The sequence below is a fragment of the Mixophyes fleayi genome, chromosome 1 (assembly GCF_038048845.1).
Source record: "Mixophyes fleayi isolate aMixFle1 chromosome 1, aMixFle1.hap1, whole genome shotgun sequence".
Lineage (NCBI taxonomy): Eukaryota > Metazoa > Chordata > Amphibia > Anura > Limnodynastidae > Mixophyes > Mixophyes fleayi.
In genome coordinates this window covers 320916955-320943427 of record NC_134402.1, presented here as the reverse complement: position 1 = coordinate 320943427, position 26473 = coordinate 320916955, and the positions used below count along the sequence as shown (strand labels likewise).

The 26473-nt window shown below is 39.5% G+C and overlaps 1 protein-coding gene across 2 annotated transcripts; it reads left to right on the top strand.

Annotated features, from left to right (window-relative positions):
- Positions 1-6458: 6458 nt before the first annotated feature.
- Positions 6459-25313, top strand: GAS2L1 (growth arrest specific 2 like 1). Of its 2 annotated transcripts, none has more exons than XM_075213536.1 (6): positions 6459-7424; positions 7849-8498; positions 12036-12143; positions 14317-14413; positions 16096-16342; positions 21200-25313. In XM_075213536.1, exons 2-6 carry the CDS (start codon positions 7875-7877, stop codon positions 22278-22280), a joined length of 2157 nt encoding a protein of 718 aa, XP_075069637.1. In that variant the 5' UTR covers positions 6459-7424; positions 7849-7874; the 3' UTR covers positions 22281-25313. The 2 variants fall into 2 exon arrangements, with proteins under 2 accessions (XP_075069637.1, XP_075069646.1); XM_075213545.1 differs by having other exon boundaries at positions 6474-7424; positions 21224-25313.
- The last annotated feature ends 1160 nt before the right edge of the window (positions 25314-26473 follow it).

Genomic DNA, 26473 nt, shown 5'->3' with positions numbered 1-26473 from the left:
CATGGACAATAGTTTGTAAATATACCCAAATATATAAACTTCTATATCAGTCTACTGTAATATTCTTCACCAGCACTATATAAACCTTTAAATATGTAAATCTACCACAAGTATAAGCTAAATATGCCTATAATTGTGTTGGTATAGGCATATTGCTACTGATTTTAGGACTAACAAAGGTCTATGCAGAGCGACAATACAAATGGAGTTGTCTTGGGATTGGATATCCACATGGATAATGCTGTTAACAACCAAGTTAGGACCCACACATCTAGACTTTACGCTGAAGGAATTGTTGGATTTATACAAATCTCACTATATGCTTGTATGCCAACCATTCACTCTTGCTAGATTCATTCCATGAAAGGAATGGATCTATGGCATTGGCAGCATATTTGAACATGGCATTTATTAGTTTATTATAAAGTGGTCTAAACACTCCGTATATTAAACTGTGTCCAACAGGATATGTAAATCTTATTTACAGTTATGTATCAGATACCAAAATACTGTTTGAATAGCTGTCACCTCTACACAACCTATAGTGAGGATTACATTTTTCATTCCTACTTTGTAGGATAATGTACATAAATCTAGAGGTGTCACTAATCGAAAGGTACAAGTGGATCAATATGAAAAGCCATGTTGTAGCATTCACCAATACAAGGGTCTGATCTAAAATATAAAGCAGCACTAAAATACTTAAGCAGTCTGGTCCTATTCACAGCTCATTGACACTTGGTGTCTAGGCCTAATAGAGAGAATTTCTTGCACTGGACTATTCCCAACCTTATGCAGCTTTGTTTTAAAAATAAGAAGTTGTATGTTTTGCACACTTGCCAGTTTCACTGTCAAGTGTCTAGTACCTGTAACAGGAGCTGATAAGCAGTCAACACGCCACATGAATGGAAAAGATCCTGCATACAACAGCAGACGCCTGCACTTAACACACTTCCTTCCAGGAACGCCCTGCCATAGACTTTCTGCTGAGTAAATAAGCGCATTTCTCTTCCACCCATGCCATTCCAGGGAACTTGTAACAGTCAATACAATGCTAAGCAATGTTAAAATATGTAAAATGGATAAAACATTCATAATATATTGCCTGTAAATAGATGAAATGTACAGTATAGAATTCTTCCAACCTGTTACTACTGTGTCTGTTTTTTAGAGATATTTAATGATTAACACAGTGGTTTTTTAATACTTGACACAAAATTTTTTTTTAATGTTTGAACTGTTAAATGAGGTTTGGTATTCTACATAAAAAAAAAAAAAAAATGATATCCAGTTAATAGGCAAAAAGTTTAATATGTGAACTGGGTTCCATATAGAAATGCCAGTGATGAGAGTATTGCATCAATACTCAGCTGTTAAGGACCAAACTCCTTCAACTATTTAACTTTGTGGCTTCCATTCCCCTCACATCCTTAAGCTGGGTACACACTACAGAATTTTCCACTAACTTTTCATGCCGATCGATGGTCCGATTGCTAGGTCCATGGACTCCATACACACTAGCCTTGTTTAGGATGATAAAGGGAAGAGCGGCCGTCCCGTTAGCGACTTTTTACAGCCATGTTGTCGTGAGCAATGACTAATTTTGTACTCACTGTTGTGGATCGGTCAGAAACTTATACACGAGATTGGAACGAAAATATTTAACGGTACGACCAACCAACTGAAGCAACAATCGTCCACTTGGGCAGACTTTCGACCATCGTGTCACAACACACTGACCCGACTTGAAAGAGCGGTCGTATGTCGGCTGATTGAGCCAATTATTTGACGAAAACTGTGTAGTGTGTACCTAGCTTTACACTGCCCTTGTCGCATGCAGCCTTGTCCTCATTACCCGAATAACGAGTGAATGGTTATTGCCTCACACCAGATCTCCTGATTATAATGTAATGCTGTGGACTTTTATGGTGAGATTGACCAATAAACTGGATAAAATGCAGTTTAGTTGAAGATGAAGGCTGCTTCCAATGAAGTGCTCTGATTCTATTTAAATGTTAAATTAATGCATTGGTCAACAGAATCTATTCTTCTGTAAATGCACCTGCGAACATATATTTATCATTGGGTTTTCTGGAGTTTTAAAGTAGTGAGAAATTCACAGTAAATTGTGAAACGGCCCATGCGTGCTTATATTCTAGAGGAAGGGTGGATACAAAGAGGGAGAAGCAGAGTTGGGACTAGTGCTATACTAATCATTTTTCATTATATTTGGCATTTTAAATCTTCATTACACTTTCTAAAAAGTGGTGGACAAAATTTTCCCATCATTTCCTGAATGCTGGTGTGGGATCGTGGCTCCTAGCCTGCAGCCTCCAAAGTAGTCTACAAATGACTACATTCTTTCAAGAACACTATTTTCACTATTACTATTATGCTTGAATGAAGAAGTGAGTTTATAGGGCATGTTTGAAGACTGTAGGGTAGTCTAATAGTGAGTATGTTTCAAAGTTTATTAGCAGCTCTGAAGAAATCCTGAAGGGGTGATTTGGAAAAGGTAAAGCTGGGTATAGCTCTTTGCAATTATAGTGCAGATCACATGATTCACGACCGTTTGTTCAGATATTGCAAGTGTGTGTATATGCTCCCGCGCTCATGTATTATTGTACCAAAACACGTTGCATCTGTTGATTTTTATACATTTTCTAAAAATCGGTCAACGATGTCCACAAACGTGGAAGAGTGTAGCACTCACAGCCAGCAGTGCAGGCAGATATCTAGTGTGCAGGTGTACACAGTCATGATCTTTTCAGCAGATGATTATGAGAGATGAAAATCACAGATCTGAAGGTAAATTGTGTAAGTGTGTACGCTTAACTCTGCATGCTCACCGGGACTTTCAAACGTTGGTGAAATTGTTACATAAAATTAGCAGTGTTGAGGACAGAATTGAATTAGGAAGTGAAGCGTGTAAGGGTTACAGTAATCAAGATGAGCGTTTTGGATGCTTCCAATGTGAGATAGTGCCTGATTCTGGAGATATGACGACAGAAGGATTGGGGCAGGTGAAAGGGAGGGGTCACGGATGATACCGAAGCAGCAGGCTTGAGGAACAGAGGAGAGGATGGTATTGTCAATGGAAACTGAAGAGGCGATCAGATCTTTGACAAGGGGGAAAACAAAGATTTCTGTTTTCAAAATGCTCATTTTAAGAAAGTGCTGAGACATCAAGACAAGATTGCCGAAACACAACAGGTGACATGGGAGGGAAGGTAAATTTGGTTATTGTTAGCATAGAGGTGGTATTGGAGGAGGACAAGAGCTGCTAAGATCACCAAGGAAAGAAGTGTTGAGGGAGAAGAGCAGGGCACCGACAGGAAGGGGGCTGGGTGGGGGACAGAAAAGGAGCAGTAGGTAAGATAGGGGGAGAGCCATGAGAATGCAGTGTCACAGAGGCCAAGGGATCGGAGGGATTTCTAGAGCTAGAACAGAGGGTGGTCAGTGGTGTTAAATGCTGCAGAGGCCATGAATAATAAATAGGAAGAAATATCCTCTTTGATTGGGTAACCCTCTAATTATATAGTCCATAAACAGCCATGTTTATACCATTTTCAAAGACTATCATTTTGGTTCACCCACCTTCCCATTGCAGTCCATGTAAACCCAGCACAGGCACCAGCGGTGGTTGAAACAAAATTCCTTTTGATATAAGTTAGATGCCTGCACGCCTACCGTTTTGTATGCTCTTTTTTAACTTCAATAATATTTTTATTTTTCTTCCAAGTTTAAGGGATACAAAAAAATAGAAAAGGGGGGCGGGAGGGGGGAAAGGCCAAAAATAAGAGAGGGGAAGAGGGGGTACATAGTGGGGAGGAACACTTTACACAGTACCAAAATTACAATACAAAGTACAGTACCAGCTATAAACTCTGTAGGTCAATTATGTAACAGAACTGTAGAGATCAAACTCTCAGTGGGTCATCCTTTCTCTATGTGGAACATTCAAGGAGAACGATGAAAGTGGGGGCACCGAGTCAGCTTGGGCCAAGATTGCCCCCTCACCCTCTGTAGTATACACATGCCAGGCAAACCACTTCATTAGGGGTGAGGAGGAATTACGGCATCCCCATCGTCTCCATCTCAAAGCTAAACTGTACTTTAGCAATCACTTTATTTAACATGGGCAGATTTGGGGATTTCCAGTTCTGTGCCAGGGCTGCTCTTGCAGCAATCAAGATGTGGCAAAACACATATCTGGCATGTATAGGAAATTGTGGAGGAAAGTGCTGTAGCAAGGCTACCTCCGGAGCGGGATCTATTCTTTGAGAAGTGACCTTGTTGGCTAATTCCAACACCTGTTCCCAAAATGGTCTGATGAGAGTACAGTTCCAAAATATATGCATTATATCTCCTGGTATACCACATTGCCTCCAACAGGATTTCGATTGGGCAGGCTTTGTATGCTCTTTAAGGCAGAGTCTGATCATGATCATGTTAGGCTCTTTGAGCCAAAGTCTGATTGTAATGTTGATGTGTTGTAAGATTATTGGGTATTCTTGCTGGTCTTGGAAGAGAAGTCTAAAACCCCTCAAGTAGTAAGGTAAGAATCTTAAGTTAATAAGAATCCATTGTATTTATTTTCCAAAACATAAAATTATTATGTTGATCCTGTATACATTTAAAACACCCTTCTGAATCATGATAATTGAGGTCCTTTATTGAGTGGCCTTGTTATGAGTAGTGGTAATACACTAGTGTAGAAAAGACCTCTTGTCTGTGATCTAGTAAAGAAATCTACAGTATGTTGTTGTGGTTTAAAGAGAAAACATAACTTTACTGTGGTTTTTATATTGGGGTAGATGGATGAGGTGTAATTTTAGCAACAAGATCCTTACATTCAGTTTATTGGTTTTTGTTATTAGACTATTTCACAAAAAGTCTGAATCTGGTTTCTCCAGAAAGAAATCTAGGGTCTGATTCATTAAGGATCTTAACTTGAGAAACTTCTTATTACAGTCTCCTGGACAAAACCATATTACAATGAAGGGGTGTAAATTAGTATTCTGTTTTGCACATAAGGTAAATACTGACTGTTTGTTCATGTATTTAACTTATGTGCAAAACAGAATACTAATTTGCACCCCTTGCATTGTAACATGGTTTTGTCCAGGAGACTGAAATAAGAAGTTTCTCAAGTTATAATCCTTAATGAATCAGGCCCCTAGTTTTTACTTTTTTGAGCCTGATCTCGTTTAACTACTGTATTTCAAATGATAACATTTAGGATTGAATTCATGGCTTTTTTTTATTTATTTTTGCAGATATTCAATATATACAGAATAGATATATGCAGTGCAAGAACCATTCCATAGCTTCTATATTATTAAATATCAGTGATATGCCATAGGGTATTTTACATAGGTGAAGAATCTGTCTCCAATTGTGCGATCACTAAGCTGAAACCCCTGATATCTCCTGCTTTAGGATAACTTTCGCAATCAACTGCACTCTCCATAATTTTCCATGGGGACTGTCGTCTTGGACAGTCCCCATGGACACAAGCTCCAAAAAAAAAAAACAGCCTAGCTTTTCGGAGCTTGACCCCAATGGTTAACGCCACCTTTAATGGGGGGCTTATGCAGCCATTCATAAATAGGCCCTTAGAAACCATTGTTTCTTCATGTGTTACCATTGCAACTAGTGTTTTTTTTATTTTTAACGCTACTTATTCTTGCTTGAAAAAAATTTGCTACAGTTAAACACTATAAAAGCCCCCGAATGCACAAGACATTATATATTTTCCAGTACAAACAGAAACTTTCTCAGGGTTTTTTTTTAAAATATTTTTGTAATTATGAGAATACTACAGAATGAAGAACTAGTTATACATGGTTCCCTCTTTTTTTCACATTTGCTGCCTCCTCCTACTCAAAATATAACAGTAAATATTAAATGTGTATGTTCTCTAAATATATTGTCCTTATTATATGTATTTTGTTTAAATAATATCAGCAGCCAAGCCCATGCTACTTTACAACAATGTGTTGAATTGTTTTGGATGCTACTGCAAGGGTTAAAATCCCAGCCTTTATTTCTTTTTCCGCATTGGCCAAGACGTTAAAATATTTAAACTTGGGATAGAGGCCAAAGAGTCTGGAGTCGTGAAACAAGGCAGCCTCGCCCTCCTCTGCCTGGCTGAGATCATCCTTAAAGCCACAGAGCCCCGAGAGCGGCATGATGCTGGCAGCTTTTATTAACCCCTAGTTTGCAGTAATAACCTTTACTTAAAATTAAAAAATAAAATAAAACCTATTTTGTGCTATAACATGTGCTTGATAAAAGGTCACATTTATACACAGTGAGTTTGTTTCTGCTCTCAGTAGTGTAAGGAGATTAAAGTGGTGACGTTTCTTTTACAGGCTGCGGGTGGCAGGAATCCAGCTGGTATTACAGTATCTGGACAATTGCAGTTCAGCTGTGGGTTCGGTCATACTTAAATAACAGGTTCCGTCCTCTGTAATTTTGCCTATAATAGAATTGAACGTGGGGCTGTCATCAGAGTACAGAAAGTCTGAGTGTGTAATAATACAAACCATGGTCTGTGCCTAGGGTTAGGGGCAAGAGATAAGTGTCCCTGGACCCTAATGTACTTCTAGCTCCCCCCGGGATAAATGTAGTCAGACTGATCCCGATTGTGCCTTATCCATGCGGATCTCCCCCCCCCCCGCCTCTCTGTCTTAGTAATGAATGGACATCCCAGGCTGGCAGGAAGTTGTAATGAAGCGCTTTCTTTTCTAGATGCTACTGTCACTCCCAGAGCTCCCAGCAAAACTACCGAGGTAGAGAGGAGGGCAGCGGGTTTAGGGACTGCTGGGTACAACGTCTGGAGTCTGTGTGATCATTTGGTCCATGAGAGGAAGAGAAGGTAACACAATGTGACAAGGATGCTGGCTGGCGGAGTGTGGCGCTCAGGTGACGGCTAGGACAGGCGGAGGGCTAAGTAAGACTGAGAAGCAGAGTGCTGCTACTGGCAGGGGATTAGACTGCCTGATTAACCTTGTGCAAAGGGCGAGGCTCTGTCTCTTGCAGTCTCTTCTCCAACGCCCCTCCTTGTGCTTCTCCTGCCTTGCCCGGACTGCAGAATACCGGAGATTCATTTCATGCAGGTTCCCAACTGGAAGCACTGGTATCACCCGTTCACAGGAGAAGACACCAGCCTGGGTCACAAAATCTCCAAAAGAGGGAGGGACTGCATGTGACAGCCAAGGATTTGGAAGCTAGAGGTGATGACGTCCTACCAGCCGATGAAGTGGCACTAGAGAGAGTCCCGAGAGAAAATGAGAACACTTTTGGTGTGTGGTAATAGAACAGAGCCCCCCTCTCTGGATACTCTCTGAGGGGGGTTTGAGTACATACAGATTATAGGCCACAAAAGTTTCTGCTGGGAAACTGACGTCTGTTTTTAGGTGAGAACCCACGAAATACCCCCATCCCCCCCACCCCCCCCCCACACACACACACACACAGTTTGAAATGTTAATGTCCCTTTCAGTGGTGGTATGTATGTAACCTGAATTTTGTGGCATTGTATACAATCTGATTGTCCTTTCTTCTATGACCATTGTTTGGGATGTTTACATTACATTTTTAATGCATATGTTGCTTTGTCATGCAGTTTCCATTGCACTTGGGATTAATCTAATAAAAAAAGAGTTTCAGGTCACTGCATAACATTTTCCTTATTAAACCTGTTGTTAAATGATATAATGGAATACGTGTTGGTTTGTGGACCCTGCTAGCTTGACCATCCTGAAAGTTAATTCATATGTCATTATAATTCTTGTAATATATTGATGGTGCTAAGAATATGTTTTGTTGTATGTTGGCCAGATCACTGAAGAGAGGAATGAGGAGATATGGCAGATCAGAGCCATATCCAGTCATCTGCTTCCAAAAGCATACGACCGTTCCGCTCCAGCGAAGAGTATCTGGAGGCCATGAAGGAGGATCTGACTGACTGGCTCAATATGCTTTATGACCTGGACATGGAAGCTGGCAACTTTCTGGAGGCATTGGAGACTGGTTACACTCTATGCCAACATGCTAACAATCTGAACCGCTTAGCACGAGATTTTAGAACACAATATCCAGATGCTGCTGCCGGTATGAGGCTACCTCAAAAGGAGGTGATATTCCAAGTGAAAGGTGCTGCTCCAGGCTCATTTATGGCTAGGGATAATGTATCTAACTTTATTGGCTGGTGCCGAAAGGAACTCGGCATTCCAGAAGTGCTGATGTTTGAAACCAATGACCTGGTGCTGAAGAAGGGAGAGAAGAGTTTCGTGCTGTGTTTGCTTGAGGTAGCCCGGCGAGGGGCACGCTTCGGCATGCCAGCACCAACACTTATCCAAATGGAAGAGGAAATAGAAGAGGAACTTAGCCAGGGCAGACCAAACACAGAACAAAGGGGGTATCCACGAGTTCAAATGCCTGTTCGGCCTCCACGTACCCTGTGTGATCTGAAGAACTTGGATGAGTTGGTGAGCTTTTTATGTAGCGTATACTGTTAGTTTTCCTGTCGCACCCTCTGTTGTGCAGTAAGTTAGGTAGGTCCAGGAGTTACCTACCACCACCAGTGCCTGTAATGTTCATTTAGAAAGTAGACACATAGTATTGAATAGAAATATGACTAGGCTGAAGGTCACCTTTAACCATGGCTGTCAAATTTGCAGGTTAGACTTCTGTCATTTCTGTTTTATATGTAACATTCACATATATAACTGTTTGCTATGTTTAGTTTTTCGGGTTATTTCAGAATCCAATAATTCAGGGGAGCAAATTGTCGATTTCTATCAGAGGCAATGGGCCTGATTATTGTTGGAAGCAAGTGCATTTGTGCAATGTAATTGTGCATTTCACACTCTATTTGTCGCAGTGCACATGTGCACAACTTGCAGTGACACATATCTGACACTTGCAGGCCCTTTGTGGTTTGAGAGGAGGGGCAGTGACATTCCCGTAGAGGTAAAGTACATGATTATGAGGGTGAATTCCGGAACTATACAGGTCGGGTGCAAATTATGCTCCTTGGAACCAGATATTTGCACAGCATCTGTGTAGTATATTTAAGGTTACATGTATAATTAGATGTATTTTTCTTAAAATCCCAATGTGAAAACGCAGGTGTGTAGACACACAGATGTGGTAGGGCATCCTTTATGTTAAGCACTGAGCCACCCCCTATGTAGTAAATATTATGCTTTTTAATCTTCTGTCATTTTCAGCATTTTCCTAAAAATAATTGATCAGCAATAATGCACCAGCAGTCGCCTCAACTTAACACTACTAATTTACTGGCTTCCATTGAATCTGACCAGTCATCACGTCCTATAATGTTTGTTTCTTTTTGCACAAAGCACTAAATATGACATCACAGGGCCTGGTAACAGGTCCGCATAAGTATATGGATTCCCCTGCAACACAAACCTCTATCTAAACCATCACACAAACCTTTTTTACATTATTATTTTGTAATAGAAAATGAGATTACCTATTTCCATTATGATGTTATTTTCTTACATCTTCTGTTCTGTACGGTACTGGCCACTGTGAAATCTTATGTCCGCTTCCAATCAGCAAAGACTGAGATGGGTAGACTCTTGTAACTCCATATTTATGAACCATTAATCACATTAGAGACAAAACAGACATCTTTTAGCTAGAGCTATTATGATTCTTTTGCTTGTCTGTGTTTAGTACCATTATTATCCAGACATTAGCCAGCATATAATAGTTTCTGAGATTAAATATGCAGTTGCAAAGTGATGGGGGATAGCAGATGCTGAAGATGTGTGCTATTGGGAGTGGGGATTTAACAAGCAGCCTATATTTTACTATAGAACTTCTAGGGGTTTATTAATCAAAGGAGGAAGCCCTAATGCCGGTGATGAAGACTGTGCTTGAAAGTGATAGGGTTTTTTTCGCCTCGCCCAATACATCAAAGGGAATATTTGGCTGACGATAGCTTCCCTATGCCTTTGCATGGGAAAGCCTATTTAACAATACTTGTTATGTTACCCCAATCTCAGGATGGCGATACCAGATTAAAATGATTGTAAAAATGCTTTCTTCTTTGAAAGAAGTATTTTTTCAGCGTTCAATGGCTTTTGCAATGTCATATCTTGTTTTAATCTATTTTTACATTTTATTTTATTTTTTAACTAGTGAAACTGAAAGTTAACCCTTACCACTCCGTTAATCAGAGTTTCTATCACTAGACGGCAATATTTTCTCATCTCAATAAAATGCAGCGATAAGGATGATTTTTTTATTTTCGCTTTTCAAGACAATTAAAAAATCACTTTCTAGTGCAGTTTAATAAATAAGGATCTTAGGTGCATGTATGTCATTATATTGCATTGTTATTATTCCAGAGGTCTGTAACTTCAGGTCACTGTGACCTAGAAGCTCTTTAATTCAGGAAAATAATAGAGATCTCAATGTTGGCTATGGTATTTTGCAGCTGTCCATCAGTGCTGGACAAATCCCAGGAGCTAGGTTATCAAGACACCTAAAAAAAAAAACATATCACTATTTTTCTTTACTTGATGTTTATAATTAAGCTTGTGAGGCTATACAGAGACCACTGTATAAGTATATGTCACCTCCTCAGACTGTTATATTCCTCTGTACGCTTGAAAATAAAAAGCTTTAAAAAGATAAGGAAAAAGTTACTGCCGCTTCCTAAATTTTAGGAGTCATTATCCATTCCTGTCAATGGAGGCACCACTTTGACTTCTAGATTTGACAGATTGTCTCCTGAACGCTACATTATGATGAACAATAAACTTACATTTATTGCAGTTGTGGTGCAGGGAAAGTGTGTCATATAAAAAGGTTTGCAGGCAGACACAATTATGCCTCCTTAAAGGAAGTGATCTAATGACAAGCGTTTCCTGTCTGCACCTCTTACATGTGGATTCAGTCTGCAGACTTTTCCCACATGTTTGTATATCTCCAAGGTGATGAGGCTTCCTCTGGTAAATAAACTGAACTCAAGTGTCATGATACTCTGAAAAAAACTGAAAAAACATGAAATCAAACCACAATATATATATATATATATATATATATATATATATATATATGTGTGTGTGTGTATAAAACTGACTTGTCCCATGTTCTGTTTATGTGTCCACGACACAATAATGTGTCATTTGGTTCATCTCCTTAAAACAAACCTAACACTAGTAGAAGCCTAATTGGTTTACCCATGACATGATTTAAAACAAAAATCTATCTTCATAGTAAATCCCTTGTTTTATGCAGCATGAGGCCATTTGCACATTATAGAATGATTTTATTACAAGAGATGTAGGATGTCCCTTTAAACCAGATGTTTCCATTGCACAGTACAGTAAGTTCTGTAAACATAAAGGTATTGTATTTGATGAACAGTTCTCCTGTTTATCACAACTTAGCAAGTATTGTGACACATTTACTGAAAATGTATAAGTTATTTCCAACAGTTAGGAACCAGCCTCTGTGTTTGGGAGTGCACCTAGCACTCAAAAAGTTACATAGTAAGTTGCCAAAATGCCCGAGGCCACCTTTGTTTTGCCATGTTTTGGAAGACAATATCAAACTTAAGCTACAGATGTGGAGTCAGATCTAACACTGTTAGTAACTTTAGTTTTTAATGACAACACTTTAACTCCAATTTCACAAATGTGTTCATTTTAAGACCACTTTTAAGTCAAAATGACAGAAGTGGTTTTGAAATGTGCAATGTTGCCTTCAGATTTACCTCCAAATGATTGGATTATTAATATAATATAAAGTAATGCTAAAATGTAGTTAAATTTGGAGGTACTTACTCCAACCTCACGAAAAGTAGCGTTCTGTATATTTTGTCATTTTTAAGAGTAAAATTAACACCATTTCATTGTATTAGAGAAACTCCTGAGAGCCCATTGCTTGTACAGCAGTGTACACTTGGGGAGCTCCCTCTCCTCTTGCTATGTGGTATAATCCCTCTGTGGGTGTCTCCTGACAATTTTCTCTTTTTTCCCCCACAGGTCCGTGAGATATTAGGTTGCTGCCGTTGTCCCTCTCAGTTTCCTATGATAAAAGTGTCAGAGGGAAAATATCAGGTTGGAGACAGTAACACGCTCATCTTCGTGCGGGTAAGAGTGTGAGTTTCTCTAATGTGCCCATAGCATATAGAGAACTGTAAACTTGATATTCTGGTTACTAATGTTACGGAAATGGATATCTAAATTCTTATCATTTTCTTCTATTTCATCTTTGTTACATTCCAAAAACACTAAAGCCCGAGGAACGTGGCTTCAAATCACTCTTTGACTGTACAGTGGGCTTTGGGTCTTTGGCCCTATCTCTCCCCAACCCACGGAGCCATAATGCCCCTTCACAGAATCTAGTGTGGGCCTATTGACATGCCCGACTCCTGGAGCCATTAAGCCTCCTAGGGGGCCATTGTCTTCATGCCTGCCTCTGCCCTGAGTGACCCTCCCATGAAATAGGGAGAGTAACGGCCAATAAGGGTCACGTCCAAACTCCATCAAAAACGTGACACACAAATGAAAAGCATAAAAAAGTGCTAGGTGCTCAAGTGCTGTTGTCCATCAATAAATCAAGTGTCAGAAGCCCCTCCCCCCCACCCCTGCCTTATGGTCAGTATGTATAAACCTAGTTTTTGCCCAGCCATAAGACCAGTGCAAACAAATAAAAAGCTGAAAAAAGCGCTGTGCAACGTGAAAGGTGTTCTCATTCACCAGTGCCTGTTCAGACGTCCAGGGGCACACTGCACCTTGTGCTTCCAGCAACCGACCTTATGACCAATGGGGACCCCTTTATGTCCCACAGTGTACATGGGCATCTACACTGGCCTTAGCCAAAAGCCAGAGAAGCAATACCAAGAGCCAGTTTGTCAGAGAAGAACTCTGGAGAAATTTCCCCAAAGCTTCTACATAAGCCAAAGTACCCTGCTTGATACACAGACACCTACTGCACTGGAAATGTTACTATAGGTTTAGAGCAGTCAAGTTGTAAAGAGAAGCATCTGACATACATTCTGCTGATGTGCATATATCCAAAGTATTTAAGCAGACATCATATAGCCCTTTATAAATGGTCCTCATAACAGAGAAGTCCCAACTGGTAGGCATAAATTCATTTAAAAACATGATCTATAAATACTGCAATTTTAGTCACATTAATGCAAAATATTTTTTTCTATTTATTGATGTACTATTGAATAGCAAAATATTCATTCATAGTGACAGGTCAATTTCAAGCAAGGTTTAATAATGTAGATGGCAATTGCACATTATTTTAAGAGGGCCCAATGTCACCAGCTTCTTTGATGCCATTGTCTTGCCCTTTAAAAACAGGGTTCCCAGTGACCCAATTTGCCTTGGAGAAAGCATAAAATCAGCCTGTATGCTCTATGTGTGGGCCAGCTTTCTCCAGATCGCACAGTAGGAGAGCAATTATAGTGCAGTCTGATAGTTAGACTCTGACGTCAGCATAGGGCGCTCGCACCTTCTTCTATCCCTTTATGTTTTCCAGCTGTGCAGTCTGGAAGAAGCTGGCCCAGGAGAGAGCATAACACATAAGGACCCCAGTGAATTTAATCCTCTCTCCTTCGCGAACAGGGTCCACGTTAACTACATAAAGTACAAGCCGCTATGTAATAAAGCAATTAGATAACATCACAGGATCTGAAGTGTGTAAATAAAATCAAAACCCCTCTCCTGTCCAAGAACTCTGCTAGACAAAATTTATTACCGTTCGTCAGAAAACACAATAATTGTCATACATTGATAGTGAAACATTGTATTTGGGTTATGATACACGCTAGAAAATTACAGTGTGTGCACAGGAATATATTGCTGGATCTGGGGTGTATATGTATAGCAAAAGGCCTCACTATAATTATCTGGTGAAGAAACTCAGTCTCTCTCCAGTGAATTCTGACAAGAGAACTGGTGATTGAGTAAACGTGAAACATGAGTTATAACTTAAATTATTTAGGAGTGATGTCAAGTTACCTCATTTCCTCTAAATACGTCCCTTCTCGGATGTCATCCATTAGTAATATGTGTTTTGACTCTTCAAAGGTCAACCGGCCTGACAGTGTTGGCTAGCTTCTTCCCCATGTTTGCAGCAGTTTTTCCCCGTTTTCCTCTTACATCATCACTTCTGCTTTGTGTTTGCACCCTAGTTGTTGTTTTATGTACGGTACAGATATTTTTATGAAGCACCTGACCCTATACATAGCATATAATGCATTTAACCCTAGGCCTTCAAATAGAACTTGTTTTACTCCCTCTTCAGGTTCTAAGGAATCATGTTATGGTACGTGTCGGAGGAGGCTGGGATACTCTAGAACATTACCTGGACAAACATGATCCTTGCAGATGTCAGTTTATGTGTGAGTATTACTGTAATATGATAGTGTACCACTGCACTGTGTGGCTTATTTAATAACATGGGGCTGTAACCAATCAGGTCTTAGCTTTCATTTCTATTTAGTAGTAGAAACATGACAGAATCTGATCAGTGATATTACAGGGGCAAAGAAGCGCTCCAGGCGGGCAGCTTTACAAAAGGCCATGTGAAAGCGGTGGTGATGCCCCATAGTGGTCTAGGCAAGGGAACCAGATTGCGGTAAATTGAGTATTAGAGATAACACAGTATATATGTTTGATCTCATAAACAAACCAGTGATGGAATTTAAACACCTCAGTGATGGAATTTAAGGTCGGAGATCCAGTTTTTTCAGTGTGAGGAATTTTGACTCTTTCAGCGTTGAGGATATGTCAAATCAGTTGTTGGGTTTGCTTAGGGGTATAAGAAGGGAGTGTGAGAAGAGGAAGTTACTTGCAGGCTTTATAAAGAACAGACATAAAAATAGAAATAACACCATGCAAGCAAAGTTTATACTCCATCCTGTGTTCTCTTCATAGTCCAATTCATGGAATCAACATTATTCTTAGAGATAATTGTTCCCTATTTTTAGCTTCTTTTAAGCTTCATTTGTGTTTCTTTACCGGCTTGTGAATGGCGTGAAACATGTGGGAAGGATAGCAATAGGTACATGCCCTGAAAGAACTCTCAGTTTATCACATACACAGAGATCAATTTGATGGATCAAACAGTGTATCGTTTTTGGGCTCCTAATCACCTTAACCAATCCATACAATCCAGATGTTATCTTATTGTTAGGAACCCCTCCAGCCGGCACAACACATCCCGGAATCTACTCTGCCAGTCAGGTGTTCACTGGAGCCCCTGATGGTGGGGACAGACTGGGCTGCAGACTGACAGAGGGTCGTGAAGTGTGTACCGGCTGGGGAGAACCCAGGCAAGCGGAGTCAGGTCCACGCAGAGGTCAAGGGCCGGCAGCAGACAGCGGTATCAGTAAACAAGCTGAAGTCAGGGGTCACAGGCGGATAGCAGAAACGGTAAACAGGCCAGGGATCAGGGTCACAGGATACACAAGCGGAGTCAGTTCAAAGCCAAAGGTCATACACGGTAAATCAGAAGTGGTCTCAAGACTAGAGCAGGAAAAGGCAGGTCAGCAGACTGGAGCACAGAAGCTATAACCGGCAATGAGGAAGCAGACCTCATTGCCTTAAGTACTAATGGCCACCAATCAGAGCCTAGCTCTGAATTTAGATACAGCCCCCTGCCTAGCTAATGAGCAGGATAATCAGCCCGCAGGCTAGAATCTATAATGAGCGCATGCGCCCGGCTTCCTCATCGCTGGGACGTAGCGCTGAGGCGTCTGCCCGTTGCCCCGGCAACGGCCGGGTTATGGCCGGAAATGACGTCCCGGTCGCCATAGCGACGGCCGGGACGCAGGCTCGTAACAATTATTAGGTTGGTTTTGAAGGGTTGTGGCAGAAAACCAGGTTAAACGATGACCCCCACTTCACCTTCTTGGAGTTTGTGGTGTTATCATTTGACCCGGAAATTAATATTTCCCTGCTCTTAGTCTAGTCATTCATCTTGACTGCTGAACAATCAGATCATTGCAGTCTGGTACCATAACATATTTATTTAAAGTACCCACTTCATCAGTGTTCATAAGTTGTCACTCCTTCTCCACAGCCCATCGTGCACAGACATCACGTCCCATAACATTTTCCCCCCAACGCGGATCCAACTTTGCACCTCCCCGCACATCGAGCCCATCTAGGGGACGTTATTCTGAGGGATTACCCAGAGGCATCCAGAACCCTGAACCAAACACTCCACAACGTCCTGCTCCGGCTGCAACATCTTCCCTGAACAGCACCACCAAGGCCCCAGTATCACAGAAGGAGCGTCCAGGGATGCACGGCATTAACTCATTCAGGTATGAACTCTTATCCTGTGTCACTTGCCTTCTGCCAATCACACTGTACCTTTGAGCAGTACTAAATGTTGGCTAATTGCTTTACCACGATTAGATTACAAGGAATACAAAGTCGTGGTGCACATTGATGGACTTTGGTCAGTAGGTTTGTAATAAAATGTGAACTAACCCAAACATCTGTGATTGCATAACCAAACATGTATTAAGCCATCTACTAGCCCTGACCAGTTTCATCCACTACTCCAGTGTTGGCTAACCTGTTACACTCCAGGTGTTGTGAAACTACAAGTCCCAGCATGCTTTGCCAATATATAGCAGCTTATTGCTGGAAGGGTATGCTGGGACTTGTAGTTTCACAACACCTGGAGTGTCACAGGTTAGCCAACACTGTACTACTCAATGGCTAGCTGACATTTTTCCCAATTCAAACCAATTTAAATATACTAAACTGAAAAAAATTGTTGATTTTTAACTTGTTTAACACCAATTGCTTAATTAAATTAAGTATAATTGTTTTGTGATATATAAATATATAGAAAGCATTCTCTGCACACTTTTGGCCTTTGGGGCAAATTATCTTTTGAGCAGTCTGATTAATTATAGTTTTGTCAGTTATTGACACACTCATTGTGACTGCCATGCACCTTAGATTAATTCAGGAAATCTAACCTGTTTTTGGGCCTTTGGGGTAGATTTTGGTAGTGTATTACATTAGATGATCGCAGGCCATAAGTGTAATTAACAACACCAGGTGTGGTGGCGGGGCTTAATTTGACAGGTACTAAATCAGTCACTACCTATCACAGTAATCCCCAATAATTGTCGCAATAAGACTCACCTCCACGCCAAGTTTTGTTAATTGCCTCATTTAATCCCTTCTTTGTTCAGTGCAAGACACTGCCAAAGTCTGGGAGAGCAGTCCTCACTTGCATCTTAATAATAATGGATGATGCATTTCTGTACCATATTTTAAATATGCTGAACAATTATACCTATCCTACTGTAATCAATGGCATTTCAGAACTCACCCTATGGATGCTTATTCCAAAACCCCTTTTATTAGTGAGTGAAGAATCAATTAAGTGCCTGGTGGACACTACCCTGTGGCATTATCACCCCGAGGGGTAGTTTACAAGACACTAATGTTGGGTGGGGGTATTTTTTATTTTTATATAGTTCATTACTCTTCTGGTTTCTGTTTAAACACAACTTCTATTTTTATGGCATGCCATAAGGGCAGTGTCAGCCAAATGTGATATATTTAGCCTAATCTGTGGGGATATATAACCTCTCTAAGGATTAATAAAAATGAGCGACACATTTGTCAAGCATGATTCATTCCCTCCAGTTAGTCAATCATATAAATAAGCTGAAATGCCTCTTTCACACTAACAAGCAGGTGCTTCTAACTGCTATAGGTAATACCTTTTCATTGTCAATGTAAAGCATGTCATGTACTAAAGGGGACACTATCATATCCAATCTCCATGACTATGATTTAAAGGTAGCAGTGAATGAACCCTAAAATAATTAATAATTGAAATAATTGGCAGTAAACTGTTATACAACATACACTTCAACATGGAAATCTTCATAAAATTGACAGTAATGAGTAAAGGCAAATAAATAGTGGTTATTTTCATTTATCGATCTCCAAATGTTTGGTGTATATATTTTTCTTTTAAACACTTGCATGTTTCTGTGAAAAATAAATATTTACAGTAAAATCTGAGTTTTCTATAGTAAACTATATTAAAGAGAATAGATGACTAACCTGGAATTACCCTAGATTTACAGACATTGCAATGACATTAGAGAACCACAAAACAAGATAGTTATATAAAAGTGCTAGTAATAACAAGTAAAAATATATATGTAGAAGGTTGGACATCTTGTAAGAACAGAATATATTTCTTGTCAATAATCCCATTGAAGGACACTGTGGTCAGCCTCTTTTAGCCACGTTTCGCAGGAAGTAGCTGAGAGCTACAAAAGAATGTAAACCTGCATATACACAATGCAAAACATCTTGGGCCTGAGTCATTAAGGCGCATATACTGAGCGCAACGTGCGTTTGTTTTAAACTGGACGTAACTCGGCTCTGCATACTCCCAAAGTCAACAAGTAGGTTTGCTCTGTTCTACTAGACCAGACACTGCAGGATACGTACTATACCTATGTGGAATATAATCTCAAAAGAATGCATAGAAAAAAATATTAATCAATCATTGTCAATATTATAGTCATTTATGATTATACATAGACATTTAAAAAACTAAAAAGTTTCTTTTTTTTCTAGAAAAAAACATTTATTAGGGTGTTCTTAATGTCTACTGTACATAACAGTCATTTCTACAGTTGCTCCTGATTTCAAATACAGCATGCATACTCAGCCATTATATTATATTATAATATATATATATATATATATATATATATATATATATATATATATATATATATATATGTAGGTATATTTGTGTTTTAGGGTTAGTGTTCCTTTAATGCAGTGCCGGACAAAGCTCAGTTTGCAGAACAGACATTACTTAAGTCAGGTAATCCCCTAACTCCCCTCCCCCCTGTACAGAGTTTAAAAACCTAGGGACTTAAGAAAAGGTAGGTATGCTAATAAACCAGAAAGTCTAAATAGGAATGTATTAATAAGTAATGGAATGACAAAGAAACAGACCTGCAATATATTAGAGAATGCCAAGTCTTATGGAAAGTCAGCTGACTAACTGCATGGTTACTGACAGCAGAACTGAAGTAACTGAAGAATCCTCCTGACTATGCTTATCATTACTTACTCATTTTTTCTGGAAACCTGTATTACAAAGTATTTTATAAGGGCAACACATGAATAAATATTTTGACCAAAGTTCACATGACATTTATATATTTGCTTGTACTTTCCCCTTTGTTGTTATTTGTGTTGCGATGGAACATGATACAGCCTATTATGCGCTTTGCATTTTGTTTCCAGAAAACTGTTTTATGTTGTACCCCAGGATACAAGGGCACAACTGGTGGGTAAAATAAGAGAGAGAAAATAAACCCCAATGTATCTGGTAAAAGTTGCAAGTGGACACATACAATTAAAGTGATCGGAAGATGAGAAGAACCTCCTTTAATAGTTTGAAAAGAATCAGCCTTATTATTATCATCAGCAGCTATTTACATAGCGCCACTAATTACGCAGAGCTGTACAGAGAACTCACTCACATCAGTCCCTGCCCCATTGGAGCTTACAGTCTAAATTCCCTAACATACACACACACAGACCAAAGGGCACATTTATCAGTGTTCTTAAAAAGTGAAAAATAGTTTTCAATCCTTATCGCATTGATAAGGATTGGACTATTTCTCAAATTTATGAAGAACACAACACAGAAACAGCAGTTCCGATAAACTGGTGTTTCTGTGATTAAAAAAAAAATACTTACCACGTTCTCTTCGTAATGCACTGTCTCCGGATCTCCTCCTTGTCTTCTTCGTTGTTCTTCATACTGCAATTGCACATGTGCAGTTCGGAGACCTGGGCATGCGCACAAACATCTCTGCTCTCGCTCTGCAACTATAGTTGCAGAGAGAGAGCGGTGAGTGACAGGGAGGGATCATGTGATCCCTCCAGACATGCGCTGTCCAGCTTTGCTCTTCGGAGCAGAGCTGACAGCACTGAAATTTTTCAATTATGATAATGTATGGCAGCATTAGCATAACACGTTACCGTAAAAAAAACTTTTTTTCAGAACTTGTTAGATTGCGGAACGGAGCAGTCACCATTTTATTGAATGGTGACTGCTCCCAAAAACGAAAAAGAATGCAAAGCAGCAGATATCCACAATATCTGCTGCAATGCACCTTTCATAAATATGCGGCACATTCCAACTTGCGTTGGAGTTACCTAAAGAGAGTGAAAGTTTGCTAGCACTCATTCATAAATATGCCCCCAAGAGAGACTAAGATCAATTTAAATAGCAGCCAGTTAACCTACTAGTATGTTTTAGAGTGTGGGCGGGAACGAGCACCAGGAGGAAACCCGAGCAAACACAGGGAGACCATACAAACTCCACACAGCTTAGGCCATGTTCGGGAATCAAACTCATGCTGTGAGGCAGAAGTGCTAACCACTAAACCACCGTGCTGTATGTAAAATAAAATATTGGACATGGATAGCAATAGGATTTCTGCCATCTGGAAGCAAAATTATCATGAAAACCCCCAGCAGTGGCATTAACAAGTAAATATCCTGGAACAAAGGATATTTGTGAGCTCCTGTCTTTCAAGAAGAGCTCTACAAAACCATGTTTTTTTAAAAATATGGAAGATAAATAAAAATGATTTATGAAGTTGTCAGAGACTGACAACAAGGTATGGTTTATTTTGTGGGGAAATAATTCTTTGTAAAGCAACAATTTTCTTTTAGGTTTAGTGATCCTAATGATTCTTTCACATCATGGGAATGTTTACCATTGAATTGTGAATGCTGCATGTAAAAAATTGTGTTTCATGCTTTCTACTAGATAATTGTGCTTTTTACTTTAGGGGCTCACTACATGTTGCTAGCTGGCATTGCATGCTTTGACTGATCTCTAGTACTATATAGCATTATAGCTGTTTCTGACTTAGCTTTTTAATTGTGTTATACTCTGTTCCCATAAATAGAGTTTATATTATTTGTATAACTTGTGATTTTGCATATTTGTATTACTTTTCATTAATGTAAACTCTCGCTGTTTAACTTTTTTATCTGTAATAAGTATCCTTACTTTCACATATTCCCATTTGTCTCTTTCTTTCTTTCTTTCTGTTGTCTTATTTTTCTTTTGCTAATCTTTACATTCTCTCTTTTTCAAGTTTCATTCATTCCTTCTCTCTCAGGCCTCCTCGCTTACGGCGCTATTCTGGTGACAGTGACTCTTCTGCCTCCTCTGTTCAGAGCGCCCCAGCTGGCAGAAAATCAAGCGATGTGATGAGACCTGGACTCCGCTCTTCTGTAACACGCAGTCAGTCCCAGGATCGAGGTCCCCTCCCCCGGCGACCACAGGCATCCCAACCTGCCATGCCTGATCGTGGCAGGGTCCAAGGTATATCCAGTGCTGGGACTCCGAATCGAAGGGCCCGGAGTCAAGGGCCCCCAACAAACAAGAAAGCCGTTTTGCTCATTACTCGGGACAAAGATGGACAACATTCATGGACAAGTCCTATAACTTCCAAACCCCCTAATACTCGCACCCAAACAGAGCCCCCAAAAACTCATGCACGAAGACAGTTGGCATATGCACCTGTTCCTCTGGATGTACGCCAGGAGCAACAGATGTATCGTAGTCTTGAAAAGGAGTTCCTGGAAAATTCTCGACTTCTGGGAGCATCAGAAAACATCGGAGGATCACAGGGAGCTGCAAACTTACTAAGTCCACCTTCCTGCGAGCCAGCTCCTATAGACTCTGCGTACTGCTCCTCTAGCTCATCTTCTTCTTCACTCAACTTCTACATTACCGGAGGTGGAAGGGAGCAGAGTGCGGATGGGAACAATGTAGCACTTCCTGCGTCTACTTGGAGGAGACTTCCAGCCCTATCCAGCTCTTCAGATGATAGTTCCTGCCCACCTGCTCCTGATGACCTGCAGGAGGAAGTGGAGACAGAGGAGCCCTCTGCAGCTGCTGAAGTAGACACTAGCGGAGTGGTATTAAGACCCAAGAAAACCCTAAAACGCCCAGACAGAGTCCCTTCCATGTACAAACTAAAACTGCGCCCAAAGATCCGGCCTAGGGCAGACACCCAACCAGATAAGTCACCCTCTCGCATCCCCACCCCGCTTAACTACAGAAATGCAGGCTCTCCACCTAAACAGACACCCAACCGTCGTTCCTGGAGAGCTCTGCAAGCGGTCTTGTTCTCTGATTCAGGGGTACAGGCAGAACATCCCTGTGGATGAGCATGTTCTATGAGCTAAGTATCATTATCCTGGGTCAACACAAGCAGTTTGCCAGTGGCTGATATCTTTCAAGCTATGCTTTAGTAGTCGGTGAGTTAGGTTGGGACTTTTCCTGCAAATAAGCATGCTGAGTCAAATATAACACTACAGTACGCACATGAATAAGCTGTACAAGCTGGATTGCACACTTATACACTGTCATTATGTAATATTGCAGCATGTGCATCGTTAGGTGACTGCCATTATAAAGCAATACTGTACATTCTCAGGGCAGGGGAAGTGTATGAAGGCTACCGCTATTATTCCTAATACCAGGGGGTAAAACTGTATGTTCATAATAGTCAGGTTAACTTTATATTTAATGTTATTTAGTAGGCCTGACCAGCCCCCTCTGTCCACAAAAAAACCTCTATTCAGTAAAGTTGTTCTAGAGTGTTGACAATTTCAGATTTATTGTTGAAAGGTTCAGGTTCACTGGAGTGGGAAGTAATACGTCCATGTTTTAATTCTTTTAATTTCCCAAATTGTACCACAAACCAAATCTATAACAGAGATCTATGAAAGCAGATGGAAAGAATTTATTTATCTGCAGTGCCGTAATGCCTCACAGCCTGTGATTAATGATCATGTCACTAATTACATGTTTTCTTATATTATTTTCCAAGAATACCAATCCAGTCATTAATCTCTAGTACATATACTATTAGGCTCCGAAGGAGAACCCGTCACCAATCTTATAGCGCACATTACCACCTAGGTGCACTTATTTATATTTAAACAAATCAAACACCACTGTCTTAATGGTGACAGGTCCTCTCTTTAATAGTGGCTATGAATTGCATGTTTCTAGGAAGGATATGATCCAGCTAGGCAGTATTTATTGTCTGCTGTTAAAAGAAGGTTCAAAATAGTATGACTTTTATTCGTTGTAAAAATAATTTTCTCAGGAAGCAGGGTCCAAATAGCAGGAAGATTGTATTGAGGTTTTCATAAGTAAAAGGCTAAATAGAATTTTTTTTTTTGTTTTTACAGTGTAATTTTACTATTTTGGCTCTGTTGCATTTTATGCTTGTGTTGAAGGATAATAAGAGAGGAAACTTGTCAGGGAAGCATTTGGCCATCATGTAATATTGCATATAGATAAATACAATGCATATTTGCATAATACAAAGGTAAATGGCCAATGTCATAGCAGGATGTTCACAAAGGAATCCCTGCACACAAGAGCTTACAATCTATTAAGAATCCTTCAGACTACATAAGAGTAAATACAAACAAGGATAATAGCCAGGAACTAGCTCACATAATGGCTGCTTTATTAAAGTTTAACTATCCCAAAGTACAGAATTTAGTTTTGGGGGGGATACAAAGAGTTAAAATAAAAGCCAAACTTTTACTTACCTGCTACTCAGCATTTGCTAGAGCTGCTGGGGTCTCCAATGGGTCAAATCTTCCCATCCTGCATTGCACACTCCTATTACCTTGTATTAATCAGACAAAGCTGCTGTGGTATGTAAGAAAAATGTGGGTTTTATTTTTAGTATCTGTAGAACCTCATTATGGATGTCCTTCTTTAAGTGTTTTCCTGACACCACTGTAAAGAGACATTAGGTATGACAACATGGAGAATCCTTGAGCTGTTAAGAGTTGATATAGGATTTATATGAAAAAGAACAAGAGAACTATAAAATGATATATTTTATGCCTAAGCCAAATAGATTCATTTTATAAAGCAGTAAGTGGAGTTAGGGGACATTTAGGCAAGTTTTGCCTTTTAACAACAACTGAAGTAAAAGTCAACTGGGACTTGTAGTTCTACATGACGCTTCCTCCCTCTGACTTATTTGAAGATTGAAGTAGTTAAAGAGATAATTTATATGAAGCACTTTTAAGAGTTACAGGGAAAATGTATATGGAGCAATAGGGGACGTTATAGGATGGGGTCCTGTAAGAAAATTTAGAAAGCTGTTGAGAGGGGTTGTCTGTTTTAAAGGAACGTCTAATAAATCATTATATGGCACATGAGAAGGTTATAAAGGAAGAGCTGTTTCTAGTTATGTAAAGGTATTGGAAGTGATTAATTAGTGATTTATTCATTGCTATATTAACTGATTACAGTTAAAATAGTTTTATTTTTTAATAAATGGCAGGGACACATTTAGCAATGAATATTGTCTGCCAAATGGTCTGGTTAGGGTGAATGGGAAGTGGAGTTGTAACCTGTAGACTAAAAACTGCCAGTACGTGAGCTATTATCATAACGTACAAACTACAGACTGCTGCTCTTGTCATATGGGCTATTTGGTAACCAAGAGAGTATGTGTCTGTTCTTTGTGGAGTACATTAAGCGATGTTTTGCTTGACCATAGAAAACAATGGCTCCTATTTTAGAAGCATTAAAACTGACAGGATATAATAACCAAAAAGTGTTCCTATAGATAAAGTTGTTTATTTTTAGTGGCTGCGTGCAGAATAGTTTTATAGAGTCAGGCAAATGTTTTACTTGCTTGTAATTTACCCCTACTATACTCTATGGTGCTTAGTTCTCCTAGGTAACAATGTAGTATTCACTGTACATTTGACCAGCTTTGGGCAAACAGGGATGAACTTGAGTTACAGTCAGATGCTAATCCTAAAACAGACACTTCCAGTCTCTGCAGGCGTAGCTCCCACCCACTGATCATCTACCTGCTGTCACCCTTCTCTGGTTCTTTTCTGCTGTAATGGAATTCCAGGTTTGGGATTTAATGTTATCACAACAATAATGTTTGTAAAGAGACAGATGCATACAAGAAATGAAATGTGAGTGATTGGTGATGGAGTGGAGAGTGGAATTTAGGGCAATGAGATTACTGCAACAATAGGATGAGTTACAGTCTATATGGTTGCTCTAAATTCTCAAAATGTGTGTGCGCAAGTGTTGTGCCTCGTGGATGGCTGTTGATATGTATGTTAAATAGAAATGTCTAAAAATACATGTCTACTGTAATGTTTAATCTCTTGCTGCTGATTAAATCTTTTGGGAAATTTCAATGTTGTTTTCTGTGCTACACTGACATCCAAGAGACTATAATTTATAACATTGTTCTTAAAATGGACCCATTTTCTACACACAGCGGAGGCAGACATTTTGTGGGGTGAACCAATATTCATGAAGTGCCTGATGCTTCAGATGTCTCCTAGTGTATTGATAGGCGACTGCATTCTCATGTGGTTCAGCCCACAAAATGTATGTCAGTATTAAGGTGGACCCTTCTTTACACACTGACATATTGTATAAAAACATATGTACTGTGCTCAGTGGGCTGCATTCTGCTGTCTCACCTTAATTATGGTGATTACAGAGAACATCTTCATCTTTAAAATGAATACTATCCATTAAAGACATAGTTAAAGATAGTGGTATAATTCACAAACTTACTGTTTTGCATATTAGAATGTATAGTTTTGTATAAGTCACGGACAATATCAGAAATGTAAATATTGATACTTTCTTTATAACATTTGGTTATCCAGAGATTTTTGAGTGACATCAGTTAAAATAAATTCAGATGGTATTTTCATTTCCAGCAGGTATGAGTATTGTGAATAACCAGACTGCATACATGTGGCCAACAGAAAAGTTGAGCCTTGGGGTTAGATCCTTGTACTTAAAAGGCCTCTAAAATATAAATTAATCCGGAATGAAAAGGAATCTTTTAACACTCTTAAACATATAGGTGAATGTTCACCTACCATAACAGAACATGTTCCACATTGTGTTTACATTACCTATGCAGCTCTTATCAGACATTTCAGGTTTAAATCACTGCTGTCTGTGTCTTTCAATTGACTTAAAGACCGGAGATCTTGTGTACATAGGAAAAAAAAAATATTCTCACAGGCACAGCTTCATCTCAAATATCAGCATATCAAATATACATATTGTATATATTTTACAATGTTATATTATTGGCTCTTTTATATATGTCAAATTGCATTTTAGGTTTAGTGGTTTAAAATGCCCTTATTAAGTTTTCTGGTACAGCTCCTTAAAACATTGATTAAAACAGAACCAAAGAAAGTAGTCACCTGCATCAGGTCACCTGGGATTAAAATGTTGCCCCTAGTAATTAATTCAGTCTATGTCATCCAAAAGTGCCTGGATAATATTGACATTAATATTAAATCCCATGTTGTTTTCTGCAAAAATA